The 17073-nt window shown below is 51.1% G+C and overlaps 1 protein-coding gene across 4 annotated transcripts; it reads left to right on the plus strand.

Moving 5' to 3' along the window:
* Positions 1 to 310: 310 nt before the first annotated feature.
* On the plus strand, positions 311 to 8262 carry LOC140630735 (C-type lectin domain family 10 member A-like). 4 transcript variants are annotated; one of them, XR_012028448.1, is made up of 10 exons: positions 311 to 4254; positions 4869 to 5073; positions 5532 to 5648; positions 5926 to 6030; positions 6131 to 6202; positions 6306 to 6377; positions 6519 to 6605; positions 6693 to 6844; positions 7020 to 7214; positions 7333 to 7471. XR_012028448.1 is itself a non-coding variant. In XM_072821435.1 (10 exons), the coding sequence occupies exons 2-10, from the start codon at positions 5007 to 5009 to the stop codon at positions 7511 to 7513; spliced, it is 960 nt and encodes a 319-aa protein (XP_072677536.1). In that variant the 5' UTR covers positions 321 to 4254; positions 4869 to 5006; the 3' UTR covers positions 7514 to 8262. The 4 variants fall into 4 exon arrangements, 2 of the variants coding, with proteins under 2 accessions (XP_072677536.1, XP_072677537.1); XR_012028447.1 differs by having other exon boundaries at positions 315 to 4254; positions 7357 to 7497; XM_072821435.1 differs by having other exon boundaries at positions 321 to 4254; positions 7108 to 7214; positions 7333 to 8262.
* The last annotated feature ends 8811 nt before the right edge of the window (positions 8263 to 17073 follow it).

The following is a 17073-nucleotide window of genomic DNA, read 5'->3' on the forward strand; positions in this document are numbered from 1 at the left end:
TCTGGCACGTGTATGCTCTGGAGCACTGCATGGCTTTTAAACGGAGGGCCGTGGGCAGTGGCATGGGAAAACCCTCCAGACCCATATTTAGGCAGACATATGATAATGGAGAAAAAATTGTGTAAAAAAATCCCACAAAACTAGGGATCCCTGGGTAGCGCAGTGGTTTGGCGCCTGCCTTTGGCCCAGGGCGCGGTCCTGGAGACCCGGGATCGAATCCCACGTCGGGCTCCCGGTGCATGGAGCCTGCTTCTCCCTCTGCCTGTGTCTCTGCCTCTCTCTCTCTCTCTCTCTCTCTGTGACTATCATAAATAAATAAAAATTTAAAAAAATCCCACAAAACTCAACTTACCACATCCGTATATGTTTATGTTTGCTTTACAGGTGTACAAATATGCACAGAAATAGGTCTGAAAAGACACACATTAAATTGCTGTCTCTGGGCTTGGGGGCTGGAAATGGGGTAAACATATTATTTTACTACCTGTCCCTGACCTCTCATGCCTGAGCCACTGGTGGGTATGCACCTCCCATCAGCGGCCAGTATGGTACCATCTCCCCCAAGGCCACATCATGACCAAGGGACAGGGAGGGCAGCATCTCCTCTCACCTCCACCAAAGAGCACTTGCCCTTCATCCGCACAATCTGGGATCGTTGGACTTTGGAGCTCCCAGCACCCAAGGAAAGAACCCACCTGCTCAGGGAAAACAGCCTTGGTCCCGTTGAAATTCGAACATGCCACTGACACCTGCCTGATCTGGGCTCCTCAAAATAACTGTCAAGTGTGGGGGAGGAGATAATTTTGCTTTGCAGGTGATCGATTCCGGTTACGGGAGAAAATGGGTATGGGCCTTTGCGGTGGGGGCAGAGGACCAAGACTGCAGGCTCCCAGCCTGTCGGGCAGCCGCAGAGCTCCCCCATGTAATAACGTCATGGCCGGTGGCAAGTCAAGGCGACCCTAAGGGCTTGGATGCTGCGGACATGAGGTTCTGGGTCACTGCACCAGGTCAAACAAAAAAAAACAAAACCCTGAGCAGCTGAGGTGCTGGGAGAGGGCTAAGGCGCCACAGGGAAGCGTGCTTGTCAACCATGAAAGAGGTCTTAGAGGCGAAAGCATAATTTAGGAAAAGTAAAGAAGGTTACTGGCAAAGGGAATCGGCCTTTGGGAGGACCGGCTTACTGAGCAAGAGCACAGCGGGGTATGCAGAGGACACTCTGCACGATGACCAGGGCTAACAGGTGGGGGTTTTTTGTTTTTGTTTTTTAATCATTCTGCTCATGATGGCAAATTCTGCTCTCACACGATTATTAGAGGCACAAAAGGTCGTGACATATCTTCAGGCATTGGCACCGCAAAAGTCCGGGATAAAGCTGTTTTTTCCTAAGGAGTCAGCGATTTATGGGAAATACTCAGAGTTTATTTTAGGATCTGGAAGGAGAACTAGTGTGTGTGTGTGTGTGTGTGTGTGCGTGTGCGCACGCACACACACACAAAACCCACATACAATTTATCAGCCTAATCCTGTTGACTCTACCTTTGCAACATACTCAGAATCGGAGCCACCCCCAGGCACACACCCCTCACCCGGGTATCATAGCCGCCCCTTACCAGGACTCTCAGTTTCCACCCTGGCCGGTGAGAGGTTACAGTTAACATGTTCCCTCCTTTGCTCCGACACCTCCACAGCCTGCCCCTATAATGTGGGATAAAAACAAATCCTTAACAATAGTGTAAGGACCCTGAAGGATTGGTGACTCCTCTACTCCTCATCTCTGTTGCTCACTTCTCTATAAAATCTCTGGCATCTCTGCCAAATGGTTGATCTTTTTGCATACTAGACTTTCTTCCACCCCAGGGCCTTTGCATTTGCTGTGCCTTTTTAATTTTTTTTTTAGGTTTTATTTATTTATTCATGAGAGACACACAGAGAAAGGCAGAGACACAGGCAGAGGGAGAAGCAGGCTCCCTGCAGGGAGCCCAATGCTGGACTCGATCCCAGCTGGAGCCCTCTTCCTCCTGGAGCCCTTCACGACTTGCTATCTCACCAACTTGTGAATTTTGCTCCGACCTCACCTTTCCATAAGGCCTACACTGACACCTTACTCTTGATGGCCTTATTGAAAACTGACTATCTCACGTCCCTGCTCTATTTCCTTCTGTCGTACTCATCACCGTGTAACGTTTTCTGTAGATTTCACTCATTTATTTTGTTCATCTGTCACCCGCCAGGATGTAAATTCTACAAGAATCTGGCGTTTTTGGTCAGTTTGTTCACTGCAAAAAGGAGAGCATCCAGCATACTGTAGACACTCAGGAAGTACTTTTTCGAATGGATGGATAATGCATGGGTGAATGAATAGAGTGAATGTTCTCCGTGGACAAGAATGAATAACGCATAAGTGTTTAGTATACCTGGGTCAACACAGTGCAACACTGTGGCGGACACAGAGGTGAGCTACCTGGATTCCCCGCAGCCTGCCTCCACCTTCTTTGGGTAAGGACGTGTGGGGCCCCATGTGGGGGCTGTGATCTGTGCAGATGCCACCTCCCCCAAGGTCACACCCCTACTGGGGTGGCCCGGCCCCTGTGCCTGAGCCACGTGGGGTTATGAAGGCCCCACTCCACTGGGTGCAGACACCCCCAACAGGCCAGGCCCAATGGCCCGGAGACCCTGTTGCGTTGGCTGCAGCTTCGTGGGGCCTGCACAGCTGTCTACCTTCTCCCTCTGCCCCGTCTACCTTCTTCTTCATTCCTTTCTCAGGTGTCAATCCCTAAAACATAGCTTGCACCCCAACTTCAGTCTCAGCGTTGGCTTCCAAAAACCCAACCTGTGACAAATACCGATCTGAATACCAAATGATAAAAAAGCAAGTAGGGGTGCCTGGGAGGCTCAGTCGGTTGAGAGGCTGCCTTCAGCTCGGGTCATGATCTCGGGATCCTGGGATCGAGTCCTGCCTCAGGCTCCCTGCTCCACTGGGCGTCTGCTTCTCCCTCTCCCTCTGCTGCTCCCTTGCTCGTGCTCTCTCCCTCCTGTCTGTCTCCTTCTCTCTCAAATAATAAATAAGATCTTAAAAAAAAACAAGTAGCACACAATCCCATTGGTACAGAAAAGACAACATAAGATGCATTGGCTTTCCTTCTCCGCCTTTCTTTTTTTTTTTAAGATTTTATTTACTTATACATGAGAGGCAGAGAGAGAGAGAGGGAGGCAGAGGGAGAAGCAGGCTCCATGCAGGGAGCCTGATGCAGGATTTGATCCTGGGTCTCCAGGATCAAGCCCTGGGCCAAAGGCAGGTGCTAAACCTCTGAGCTACCCAGGGATCCCCCTTCTCCACCTTTCAAGACACGGAAGTTCCTTCTGATGGAGAAGACTGTGTGTGTGAATTCGGGGCAGCCCCCTTAACACAATTTGCAGGTGGTGGGAGTAGAAGGAGGTCGTTTCTTGAAGACAGTGTGAGTGCAGGGCTCCAGGCCAGGGGGTCAGGGAGCATGCAGGGCTTGAATCCTGGCCCTTGCGCTCAGCGGAGTCCTAAATGTGGGCAGCCCAGGCCCTGGCTCTGAGCCTCGGTCCAGCATCCAAAACGCCTCCCGGGATTCTTGTGGGAACCGAACGGTTAATACCTGGCATGTGTCCCGGGGGGTCCAGGAATCCCCACTCTGCCATCTCTCTGTTCCCTCCAGCACAGGGCCAGCCGGAATGGGGCAGGGGGGTAGGGAAGCACACTGGCCGAGGTCCCAGGGGAAGCTCATGTGCCAGGACTGGGTCGGATTGAGCAAGAGCAGAGAAATGGGCTCCTCTGGACTCAGCTGTGTGATGTGGGGGACACAGATCTGGGAACTTCAGATGCAGGAAGTGAAAGGGGGTGTGGGCAGAGGAGATGGATCACTGTCTCTGGTCTCTTCTGGTCTGGCTCCCTTCTCAAGAATGAGGAAGTTGGAGGGGGGCAGCTCACGAGCAGCAGTGAGCAGCGGAAAGAGAGTAGATACACCCTGGAGGGGGAGAGCTGGGCTGCCCTGTAGCCAGTCCCTACGGGCCTGCAAGTCCTCCACTCTAATTCCTCCTGAAGACGGTGAAACACCAGATCCCAGTTCCTGCCAGGCTTGCAGATACAGCCACCCGCAGGACCCTGGTCACGGAGGGGCCTCCCCCTGCCCGTCACCCCCACCTCGACTATCCAGGACTTTGTGTTTCCCAATTCTGGTCATTGCTGCACAAGGAACCCCAAAATCGCAGCCTTCAGACGTTCCACAGGTAATGGGGCCAGGCGCTTCAAGGAGATGGGAACTGTGGGTCTCAGGTGGGCTTGAGTGGGAAGAAATGTAGGGGGTGGCGTGGGGGTTGGATGGCCAAGTGTGGATTTCAGGTTCTACTCCTGTCACTGGATTTGGCTTGCAGTAGGGCGGGCAAGCGTCGCTCACACTGGGAGGCAGACTCAGCCCCATTCCGGCCCCTACCGGCCTGCCGCAGCCCTAAACCCTAATACGAACCCAGCTCCCCCTCAAGCCCTAACCACAGCTCTGACCCCAGGGACAATGTGAACCTTACTGCCAGCCCCAATGCAAAGTGGACCATGGACTCTGTTTCCAGCGTCAGCACCAGGGTGAGGTCCAGCCCCATACATGGCTCCAACAGGAGCCCTGAGGACCCCCAGCCACCAAGGCCCCTCGGTGCCAGCCCCCAGCCACCAAGGCCCCTCGGTGCACCCGGTCCTAGCAGCACACTTAGCTCTCACTTCACCTCCACCTTCAGACTCCAGCTCATCCCACCTCTACCCTCCCCGCCTGTTGCCCAGTCCTGACCCCACTTCCAACCTCCCCTGTGCACCTAGAACCATCCCCAAGTCTCTCTCCAACCCCTGACCCCAGGTTCATCCTCAACGGGAGCCTTACCTCCTCCCTGGACTGTGGTCTTGACGTCCACTCCATCCGAGTCCACCCAGCCTCCCCTTTGGCCCCAGCTCCTGCCTCCCTGTCAGCACGGACGGCCCCCAGGTTGGTCCAAGCATGTCCATGCAGTATGAAAAGTTCCAGCACTTGGAGAGCGAGAAGCAAAGTCAGGGATCAAGAGAAGGTAAGTGGAAGGGGACCGCGTTCCCTCCTTGAATTCCCTCTTAGGTTGGGTAGGAGATTTGCCGTCATGTCACACTGCACCCCTACGAGCGTCTGGCCCCAGCCTCTGGGGACCCTGGTGTGAAGACTATTCAAGGTCCTGAGAAAGATGGGGCCAGCAATAGGGTCACAGTGGGCCTGGATTCCTATATTTGGGGGAAGAGCATTTGGATTTGGGAGGAACCTCACTTGTGACCCTGATGGCACAGGTGTGTATGAGTCTGCGAGGGCCTGGCTGCGTACATGTGTCCCCATGGCTGTGAGGAGCCCACGAGGCTGAGAACATGTGCTGGCATCCCCCTGAGCATCCTCTGACCCACAGTGACCTGGGGCGGCCTCCCACCAGCATGGCCTTGACCCCGACAGGCCCCTGGGGCTCTCCCCTGCCCCCCCACATCCTGATGCCCCCTCCTCCTGCAGGGCTGCCGCCTCCCCTGCCCTTTCTGCACCAGCTCTGCTCAGGTCCCCGGCCTCTCCTGTTCTCCCTGGGCCTCAGCCTCCTCCTGCTGGTCGGCATCTGTGTGATCGGATCCCAGAGTGAGGGGCGCAGCGTGGGCAGCGAGGGGAGACCCTATGGGGCGCTGCGGTGGGTGGGACGCCGCCAGGGACAATGGCCACTGTGGGGGCTGCTGGGTTGGTCCCCTATCGGTGGGATAATGTAGCCAAGTGGCTTAACTGGTCCAAACTTGGCTTCCTCATCGGGATACTGGGTAATCACAGTGCCTGTCCCTTTGGGTTGGGTCACGTGAGGTCATGTGCCCCCATCACAGAGGGCCTGATAAATGTCAGCACCGCTTGTCCCACCCCCGACCAGACTCCCAGTTCCAGAGGGACCTGGCGACCCTGAGAGCAACTTTCAGCAACCTCACTTCGAACAACGTGGCCGCCGTGGCTGAGGTGCAGGCCCTGAAAGCACAGGGTGAGCCTGGCAGAGAAGGGGCTGGGGACTGTGGCGGGGGAGTGGGGAGCGGGGAGCGGGGAGGAGCTGAGTCGCGAGCTCAAGTCCCCACGTCCTCCAGGTGGCCTTTTGCAAGAAATGGTAACATCTCTGAAATCCGAGGTGGAAAACCACAAACAGGACCTGCAAGCAGGTGAGACACCTCAGGAGCCTGTGTGGGGTGTGGAGGGGGCAGCCGGGCTTGGTGGGCCGGAGGGTGGGGGCAGCCTCACGATGCTGAGTGCCCGCCCCTCCAGCCCGAAGTTTGAACGACAAAGTGTTTTTCCTGGAGAGCAAGCTGGAGAAAGAGCTGCAGGAGCTCCAAGCAGGTCAGCCCCCAGCTGCCCTGTCCCCTGCTCCCCTCCACCGGGTGTGGCATGCGTGTGCTCCTAGGCCAGCCTGGAGCGGGGACACCTGGCTTCCAGGTGAGCACCCAGGCACTGCCCCCACTGCCCCCCTGTGTGTCTCAGGTCATTCCGACACCGTCCTTCGAGTCCAGCAGCTGGCCAAAGACCTGAAGGCCCTGAGTTGCCAGATGGCCACTCTCCAGAACAACGGTGAGGGGTGGGTGGCTGCCGGGGGTCCCATTTCCTACTCGTCCCACCAGGGTAGCGTCTCAGACCCTCCCTACCCCCTCCCTGCAGGCTCCCGAAATACTTGCTGTGCCCCCAACTGGCTGGAGTACGAGGGCAGCTGCTACTGGTTCTCCCGCTCCGGGAAGTCCTGGCCCGAGGCGGACAAGTACTGCCAGCTGGAGAGCGCGCACCTGGTGGTCGTCAACTCCAGGGAGGAGCAGGTGAGCGCTCTGGGGGGCCTAGGGCCCAAAGGTCCTGTGGCAGGCAGCAGTGGGTTCTCAACCTTGGCTGCACACCGGGATCACCTTGCGAACTCGAAATCCACACCCTCTGAGCCACCCTTAGGGAGTTAATTGGCTGTGGCGTTGGGATAAACACCCCAAATCTCCTTGACAGATGGACGAACATATCAAGTTCAGAATTGCTAGTGCTAGGAGCTGGCTGGGCTGGGGAGACGTCACCCCTTGCCCTTCCGTCGTCCCAGACTTTTGTGCAGGAACATATAGGCTCCTCCTACACCTGGATGGGCCTCAGTGACCCTGAAGGAATCTGGAAATGGGTGGATGGGACAGATTACGAGACCAATTTCAAGTGAGTACTCCCTGGCTTTCCACGTGTCCTTCCCCCCACTTTGGCTCTGACCCCTCTGGGGTCTGGCTTTCAGCTCCTTGCCCCGGACCTGGGTTCTGGTGCCCACTGACCATCCCAGGTGGCTGTGGTCCTCTCTCCTCAGGAACTGGAAGCCAGGCCAGCCGGACGACTGGCATGGACACGGGCTGGGTGGGGGCGAGGACTGTGCCCATTTCCACCCCGATGGCAAGTGGAATGACGACGCCTGCCAGAGGTCCTACCGCTGGGTGTGCGAGGCCGGCCTGGGCTCGGCCAGCTAGCACAGTCACGGGGTGCCTCAGGCTGGCAGGGGGCAGCAGGAGGGGGCCTTTCCCTGAGACCCCATGCGAGACCGCCTGGGAGAGGGATGAGCCCAGGGAGGTTGGGGCGCTGCCACCATTGTGAATGTTTTTCTCCTTGGTGTTCAGAAGACTGTCTCTAGAGTCCCCACAGTGTTTGGTTTTTGTTAACTTTAGCTGCGCTGAGGTCTAATTGACATACAAAATTGTGAGATACGTGAAGTGTACGTCATTGCAATTTGATGTACGTATGCACTGTGAAGAGGTGCTCCATCCCATTAATAACCTCACATATTTATCCCGTGCGTGAGAGAGAGAGAGAGAACATGTAAGTTAAGCTCTCTTGGTAAATTCCAATTTATACAATAGTGTTAATGACTGTCATCACCATGAGATCCTCAGACCTTAGGCAGCTGAGAGATTTACCAACCCCTTCTGATTTCCCCACTCCCCAGCCCCACCACTCTACTCTCTGTTTCTATGAATTTAATTTCCCTCCAATTCCATGTATATAAATGGTACCATGTAGTATTTGTCTTTCTCTGGCTTGTTCATTTGGCATAAAGCCCTCAAGATCAATCCCTATTGTTGCAAATGGTAGCATTTCCTTCACCATGTCTTTTTTTTTTTTCTTCACCATGTCTTTATCCATGCATCTGTCGGGGGACATTTTGGTTGTTTCCAAATCTTGGTTGTCGTTAAATAAATGCTACAATGAATATGGAAGGGCAGATACCTCTTTGAGTCTCTGTTTTCGTTTCCTTTGCTTGGATATACACAGAAGTGGCCGGGTCGGATCACATGGTCGTCCTATTATTAATTTTTTGAGGAACCTATTATTTTCCAGAGTGGCTGCACCAGTTTACAATCCCATGAACAGGGCATGAGGGTTCCCCTTCTCCATTGCTTTGCCAATGTAAGGGTTTTTTTTTTTTTGAACTTTGAAAATCAACTTTATTGAGGTATAATTCCTATACAATATAATATACCCATTTAATGCGTACAGATGACTTTTGACAAATATAAATACCCGGGTAAGTACCACACAATCTAGATACATAGCATTTCCATCAGCCCCAAGTTGCTGCCAACTGTCCCTTTGCTGCCAACCCTGCTTCCTTGTCCCCAGGCAGCAAATGAATGATCTGCTTTCTTTCACTCTTGATTGATTTTGCCTATCTTAGAATTTCACAGTATATACTCTTTTGTTAAGCCTTATGATTTTCATACTGCCTGATTTTCCTTTCTCTTTTATTTTATGTTATTTTATTTATTCATTGAGTCCCGCATTGAACTCCCTGCTCAGGGGGTTGCTTGCTTCTCCCTCTGCCTCTGCTGTTCTCTCTGCTGCTCCCCCTGCTTATGTGCGCTCTCTCTCTCTCTGTCAAATAAGTAAATGAAATCTTTAAAAAGAAAAAAGAAAAGAAAGAAAAGGCAGAGCCCAGAGCTGTTGGGAAAAGTAGATAAGATGCTCAGATGTATTGGTTAGCTATTGCTGTGTAACAAACCACCCCAACTAGCAGGGGCTCGAGGCAAAAACCACGGTGGCACTGATACAGAACTAGAGGTACAAGTTATATTTGAAAGAAGACTTACTTCAGGAAAACCAACCTGTATAGTTATTCCTCAAGAAAGATAAAATAAGAGCTGGATGACACAAAAGAACATGGCAAAGAGGAAAAGATACTGCAGTCCTTTTTGGACACTTGGAGGGGTGTCTGTCTGATCAGTCAGTGGAACCCTCATCTCTTGGTCCAGGGTTTGTGAGTTTAAACCTTACGTTGGGGGCAGCCTGGGTGGCTCAGCAGTTTAGCGCCACCTTCAGCCCAGGGCGTGATCCTGGAGACCCGGGATCCAGTCCCACGTCGGGCTCCCTGCATGGAGCCTGCTTCTCCCTCTGCCTTGTGTCTCTGCTTCTCTCCCTCTGTGTGTGTCTCTCATGAATCAATAAATAAAATCTTTTTAAAAAAATAAACCCTACGTTGGGTATAAAGATTAATTAAAATCTTAGAGAGAGAGAGAGAGAGAGAGAACGAACACGTCTAAAGAAAGGAAGAAACTATAGAGAAAATTGAAGCTATAAAAGTAAGCTTAAAATATTATCAACATAAAGTGCAGCTAAGATATGCAGTGTGAACGTGAGGGAAGAACTTAGAATGCAAAGGGAAGAGCCGGGAATGAACATTTTGAAGGTGGAGGCTCTGATTGATGTAGTGGAGGTACAAATTTGGGTGGTGGTCTTTTTTTTTTTTTTTAAGATTTTATTTATTTATTCATGAGACACAGAGAGAGAGGGGGGCAGAGGGAGAAGCAGGCTCCCTGCGGGGAGCCCGATGTGGGACTTGATCCCAGGACCCAGGGATCACGACCTGAGCCAAAGGCTGATGGTCAACCACTGAGCCACCCAGGTGCTCTGGTGATGGTCTTCAAGAAGAAGAAAAGAAGAACAAATGTAGGAATAAAAGCAGTCACATGACATGGATCTATTAAAATGAAAATGGGGCTATATTTTGCCCATAATAGTTTCAAAAACCGAAATACAGGCATGGGACGTATTAAAGAAAAGTGTGAGACTTGAATGAAGGACAGAGAGGAGGATCTAAACCCAAGGGCAATCATACTTGCCATCAAGTGGGTAGACTTAATTTTATAAAAATATCAGTTCTCCCAATAATTTGATGCCATTCCTTTTTTTTTTTTTTTTTATGATAGTCACAGAGATAGAGAGAGATAGAGAGGCAGAGACACAGGCAGAGGGAGAAGCAGGCTCCATGCACTGGGAGCCCGGCGTGGGATTTGATCCCGGGTCTCGAGGATCGCGCCCTGGGCCAAAGGCAGGCGCCAAACTGCTGCGCCACCCAGGGATCCCCTTGATGCCATTCCAGTTCGAACTCCAGTAGGGTTCTCTTTTTTTTTAAGTTTTTTTTTTAATTTTTATTTATTTATGATAGTCACACACACACAGAGAGAGAGAGAGAGGCAGAGACACAGGCAGAGGGAGAAGCAGGCTCCATGCACCGGTAGCCCGACGTGGGATTCGATCCGGGGTCTCCAGGATCGCGCCCTGGGCCAAAGGCAGGCGCTAAACCGCTGCGCCACCCAGGGATCCCGGGTTCTCTTTTTTTAATTAAAGTTTTATTTTGAAAGACTTTTAGACTCACATAGAAGTTGCAAAAATAGGGCACCTGGGTGGTTCAGCTGGTGCCCTGCTTTCAGCTGAAGCATCTGCCTTCAGCTCAGGTCATGATCCTGGGGTCTCGGGATGGAGCCCCACATCCAGCTCCCGGCTCAGCGAGGAGTCTGCTTCTCCTCCTGCTCCCCCTCCCGCTTGTGAGCATGCGTGTGCATTCTCTTTCTCTCTCTCAAATAAGTAGATAAAACCTTTAGAAAAAGAGTTGCAAAAATAGTACAAAGAGTTCCCTTGTACCCCCTTCCCCTTCCCGGATGGCGACATCTTATAGGGCTGTAGTTTAATTATCAAAGCCAGAATATTGGGGTGCCTGGGTGGCTCAGTGGTTGAGTGTCTGCTTTTGGTCCAGGGCGTGACCCTGCAGTCCTGGGATCAAATCCCTCATCGGGCTCCCCGCACGGAGCCTGCTTCTCCCTCTGCCTGTGTCTCTGCCTCTCTCTCTGTCTCTCATGAATAAATAAATAAAATCTTAAAAAAAAAAAACAACAACCCAGAATATTGACATGGGTACAATACTATTAACGAAACCGCAGGCCTTTATGGGGGTTTCACCAGTTTTAAATGCATTCTTTTATCTGTTTGTTTTGGCGTATAGTTCTAGAAGTGTCATCACATGTATGGACTAAAGTAGCCATGATCCCAAGCAGGATATAGCTCTGCTGGAGCAACTGAGTCATACTCCCCGACAACTCTGCCTCTGGTGGCAATGGGTCCGTTCTTGTCACTATAATTTTTTCATGTTGCGAATGTTACCTAAATGGAATCATGCAGTATTCACCTGTTAGGATTGGCTTTTATTTTTTCTCCTTGGTGGGTATCTTGCCCTCTGGCTGGCTGGTGGCCAAATCACAGGAACTGAGCTGCCATCTGAGTGGGACACCAGAGAGCTTAAGAGAAGACTCTGGATGTGGCCTTGGAAACTTTAAAGCCAATATGCCTTTCTTGGCAGGAACAGTCTGAAGGCAAAGAACCGGGGCTGGAGCTGCCCTGTGCATCAGTTGGTCAGGCTGCACTTGGTTGTATGGGGGTGCGGGGGCAGGGATGTCAGAGAACCTGCAAGTCTGGAGGACTGCGTGGAACAAGGGAGCTTCCACAGTGGCGGGGCATCAGCCGTGGCAGCAGTGCCTCCAAAATCTTAAGGGTTAGGAGTCAGTTTACAGGCTCCTGCTCAGGCCTGAGACATCTAGGAGTGACCCCGCAGGGCTGACCATAAAGAGATGAGTGCCTGGCGGGCTGAGGCAGGAAGGTGCTCAGCTATGCTCTGGACAGAGCTGGGGGGAGGCGCGGCCCATGGGGTTTCAGAGGCACCAGCAGCAGACTTCATGGAAGAGCCAGGGTTTGGATACCCGCCTCACACAACAGCACCAGCCACACACGACGGTGAGTCCATCTCCTTCAACCCTGGAGGAGCAAAGAGAAGCACAGTGAGGTGATAGGAAGAGACTGAGGAAGAAGAGGGACAGGATGGCCTTCTTAGCCAGCGCAGCCTCTCAGGGCCCAGCAAGGCAAACCTGGGGCAGGGGATGCTCCCAATGCTTTAGATACGAGGTTTGGGTTCACCCTGCCCCAGGCATTTCACAGCGAGAATGAGCCCGTGTGGGAAACTCAAACAATCACTTAGTTGTACACACCCCCAAGACGCTCTCAAGGGGTGTGGGAAAGCGGGACTCAAATAAGTCTGGTTTTGGACTTTTGTAATGGAGGGAGACAAAGAAAGCTGTGTCTTGATTGTTCCATAGCACGTGCAACCTGTGTGATGAGCAGGTTATACATACGGAAGAATTATAAAGGTTATTTGCAGCTCGAGGAAAACAAAATTTATTTTTTAAAAAGATTTTATTTATTCATGACAGAGACACAGGCAGAGGGAGAAGCAGGCTCCCTGTGGGAAGCCTGATGTTGGGACTCGATCCCAGGACCCCAGGGTCATGCCCTGAGCCAAAGGCAGTTGCTCAACCACTGAGCCACCCAGGGACCCTGAGAAAAATAAAATTTAAAAGCCGGAGGAGATGGATGGCCATCTAGCAACAGATGAATCTACTAAAGTCGTCCGAGAGGCTAGAAAGTATGCACAGACTTATCGTATATAGATAATCATGATCATGTATAGATAATTAGAGTAGGATATATTTAGTAACAGATAAGCTAATTCTACAGATCATATGAAGTTTACTTTGAAGCGAGAATATCTAGGCAAGTTCTAGAAAAAGAAAATAATGTGGGTAGATTATTCCTACTGGATTAAAAAAAAAAAGCTATGATAGTTAAAATAGTGTGGAACTGGCACATGAATAGTTCAAAAGCACCGAACAGAAAGCCCAAATACATAAAGGAATTTAGTATATGATAAAAGCATAGTTTATTCTATGGAGGAATGAGTATTCAATGAATAATGTGTTAGCAAATGGAAGGGCATGTAGAAAATTAAAATCAGAGCTTTATTTCAGTCAAAGTGAATGAATTCTAGGTGACTCGAAAGTAAAATGTAAAAATTGAAATAATAGAACAAGAAAACAGGGAATAATTCTCCTACAATCTCAGAGTGAGGAGCCTTTTAAAAAGCAGGACAGAGTGGGCAGCCCGGGGGCTCAGCCGGTGAGCGTCTGCCTTCGGCTCAGGGTGTGATCCCGGGGTCCTGGGATCAAGCCCCACATCGGGCTCCCCACAGGGAGCCTGCTTCTCCCTCTGCCTATGTCTCTGCCTCTCTCTCCGTGTGTTTCTTGTGAATAAATAAATAAGAATCTAAAAAAAAAAAAAAAAAAAAAACAACAGAGAGAGAATGTTGGCAACACAGAAGACAGCAAGGTATTACTAGCTCTTGCAAATAAACAATAAAAAGTCAATACAGTCACAAAATGGACAAAACATGCAAACAGTTGATATTGAAAATGCAAATGGATCTTTTTTTTTTTCAAATGGATCTTTAAAAAAAAAGATTTTACTTATTTATTTATGAGAGACACAGAGAAGGAGGCAGAGACACAGGCAGAGGGAGAAGCAGGCTCTCTGTGGGGAGCCTGATGCAGGACTGGATCCCAGGACCCTGGGGTCACGCCCTGAGCCGAAGGCAGATGCTTAACCGCTGAGCCACCCAGGTGCCCCTAAAATGCAAATGGCTCTTTTTTTTAATTCTTATTTTTTATTTTTATTTATGATAGTCACAGAGAGAGAGAGAGGCAGAGAGAGAAGCAGGCTCCATGCACCGGGAGCCCGACGTGGGATTCGATCCGGGGTCTCCAGGATCACGCCCTGGGCCAAAGGCAGACACCAAACCGCTGCGCCACCCAGGGATCCCACAAATGGCTCTTAAACACATAGAAAGATGCTCATCCTCACTTATAATAGGAGAAATACAAATTAAAGTGACCATAAAACAATATTTAATCTATCAGGCTGTCAAAGAACAAAAGGGGTTTTTTAAAATAATTTAAAATTTATTTGAGAGAGAGAGAGAGTGAGTGAGAGAGAGCACAAGGAAGAGGAGACAGGCAGAGGGAGAGGGAGAAGCAGACACACCACTGAGCAGGGAGCTTGATGTGGGGTTCGATGTCAGGACCCTGGGATCATGACCTGAGCCAAAGGCAGATGCTTAACTGACTGAGCCCCCCAGGCCTCCCAAAAGGTTTTTTTAAACTCACCATGTGGGTAGGGGCCTGGGGAATGGGCCCCTGCGTGCATGGCTGGTGGGAGCATCCTTTGCTACAGCTCCTCTGGAAGGCAATTTGACAAAACCAGTTAATATCAGAAGTGCAAACAATTCCACTGTTCGTTTATCCCACAGACACTATCACACGGACAGCTAGTTGACAATCTACATGCTCCCCAAATGATGGCACAGCAGTGGAATGTCATGCCCATGAGAAAGAAGGAACCAGCTTGACAAGCAAAGATTTCCAAGGTTATGTCCTGAAGTGGGAAAATCAAGATATAGAACAGTGTACGAGGTTTGCTACTCTTTGGATAAAAAATAAATAAATACATTTGGCAATGTATGGAGCCTCTCAGGAAGAAAACACATGAAATGATGATCCTTTGGCTTCCAGGGAAGATTGAGTGGCTAGGGAAGAAAAGGAAGGGGACATTTTCATGGTGTGCTTCTCTGTCTTTAACTTGGTGTCATGTGCATGTGTTACTAATTTAAAACAAACAAAAGAAAAATGCACTTGATCCAGGAGGTGATCTGTTTATACAGCTGAGTTTTATTGATCTTAAAAATAACTAGGTAATTCCAATGTGAGTTAAGCCATTCTAGGCTGTAGAAAGAGATTTGACATCTCACTAGCTAATTTTTTCTGTTTTTAAAAAGATTTCATTTATTTAGGAGAGTGAGAACAAGCAGGGGGGCCGAGCAGAGGGAGAAGGAGAAGCAGGCTCCCCGCTGAGCAGGGAGCCCGATGCGGGGCTGGATCCCAGGACCCTAGGATCATGACCTGAGCCGAAGGCAGACACTTCACCAACAGAGCCCCCCAAGCCTCTTTCTTTTTTTCTTTTTTTTTTGAAAGTACGTACCATGCCCAGTGTAGGGCTTGAACCCATGACCCTGAGATGGAGTCAGGTGCTCTACTGACTGAGCCAGCCAGGCACCCCTCACTAGCTTATTTTATTAAACTAGTGTTTCCTCAGTAGCAAAGCTTGGAAAAGTTCAGAGAGAGAGAGACTGCAGTCTGATTACATAAATAAGCAAATGAGCAAAAATTCTAGCTAAAATTCTGGCGACTAGAAACCACCGGTGCATCCAAAGAACACTGCAGAGTGCGTGATGAGTAGCATTTATTCTGCATATACAGGGCTGGCTCAGCATCTAGAATTCTATCACCATGACCTTCTAGCTCAAGAAAACCAAGGAGAAAAAGAAGTCGGCATGACAACAGCTTCACAGAATTATAGATGCATTTATAACGGGGCGGGGTGGGGGACGGGCATTTCTAGGCAGCCTACCTTGAGGACTCGATGTTTAAGTGATATTCAAAAGATGAGCAGATTTTATTTATTTTTTAAAGATTTATTTATTTATTTGGGGGGCAAGGGGCAGAGGGAGAGAGAATCTCTAGTGGAGATTGCCCTGCTGAGGGTAGAGCCCTACACCCTGGGGTCGAGCTCATGACCCTGAAAACCAGGTAGAGCCCTACACCCTGGGGTCGAGCTCATAACCCTGAGAACCAGGTAGAGCCCTACACCCTGGGGTCGAGCTCATAACCCTGAGATCAAGGCTGAGCCACCCAGGCGCCCTGCAAGAGGAGTGGATTTCAAAGACAGGAGGAAGGAGGAGATGCAGAAGGCGATCTGGCCAGAAACAAGAGAGAATGTGTGTACGTTCTAGTATGATCATTCCCACGTCTGAGGAGAGGAAGCCCAGGCTCAGAGAGGCTAAGCCACTGGCCAAAAGTCACAGAGCACTGCAGCCGAGGTCTTGCTGGATGTGGGCTCCAGGCTGTGTTACTAGCGCTTGCTACTCAACTCCAAGAACTGGTAGCACTTGCTAGTGAGCCCGTGGAGGAAAAGGCCAAGCAGGGGCAGTGGCACTGGCTCCGGGGGGGCTGGACTCGTGCCCACCCCCAACCCCGTCACCTGGTGGCATCAGGTTTCTGATAGGCACCCTTCTCTTTGCGAAGTGTCAGTACAACCAGTGCACAGGTGACCGGCTGTGATGGGGGCGAGTTCCTGCAGCGCCTGCGATTCTGCGGAGGTGCGGGCGACACAAGACACAACCGACACCGCCTGACACAGGTGGACCTCGTGCAGGGGGACAGGTGGCCCTGCCAGGCAGAGCCCCGGACCAGGTACTACAGCCACGACGAGCCCTGCCATCCTGTCACAATCTCTTGCGTTGGCGAGGGGAAGATGAACAGGTTCCCCTGGACCCAAGTCAACAATACCTGGAGACATCAACAGTCCGGGGAGTTCAGGGCAGGAAGTGCAGAAGGGGCAGGGGCCTTGTGGGGGACAGGAGGCACCTCTGGCCCCTTGCAGTCCCGCTCCTTCTCCCCAGGAAACAAAGGAGGAAGTCAGGGAGCTGGGAACAGGAGGAAAGGAGAGGAAGCAGGTCCTGAGGTCAGTGCCCAGTGGCAGCCACTTGCAGTCCTCGTCCAATCAGGGGTGGAGTGGGGTAGGGGGAGCGGCCCACCTGCCCTCATGCCTGCCTGGCCCCTCCTGCCCCCACAGGCTTCAGGGTCCAGGAGGGGGCGCCCCAATGAGCCATCCAACACCCACAACAGATTTGACCTCGTTCTCTGTAAGCGGCCCTGGCACTGACCTGGGAGATTCACCTTGCCAGTTCTGACAGCCCAGTCACTCATGGGTGGCCCTTCCGTCCTTTCCTGGCGTGGTGAACCCTGGGATGTCTCCCTCCCCT

The sequence above is a fragment of the Canis lupus genome, chromosome 3 (genome assembly GCF_048164855.1).
Source record: "Canis lupus baileyi chromosome 3, mCanLup2.hap1, whole genome shotgun sequence".
Lineage (NCBI taxonomy): Eukaryota > Metazoa > Chordata > Mammalia > Carnivora > Canidae > Canis > Canis lupus.

What these genes read in the sequence shown, in the direction of transcription:
- LOC140630735 (XM_072821435.1), top strand. Translation starts at nt 5,007, where the DNA reads ATGTCCATGCAGTATGAAAAGTTCCAGCACTTGGAGAGCGAGAAGCAA. An exon ending in GGCCACTCTCCAGAACAACG is followed by an intron (nt 6,606 to 6,692) that starts GTGAGGGGTGGG and finishes CCCTCCCTGCAG; the next exon opens with GCTCCCGAAATACTTGCTGT. An exon ending in GATTACGAGACCAATTTCAA is followed by an intron (nt 7,215 to 7,332) that starts GTGAGTACTCCC and finishes TGACCATCCCAG; the next exon opens with GTGGCTGTGGTCCTCTCTCC.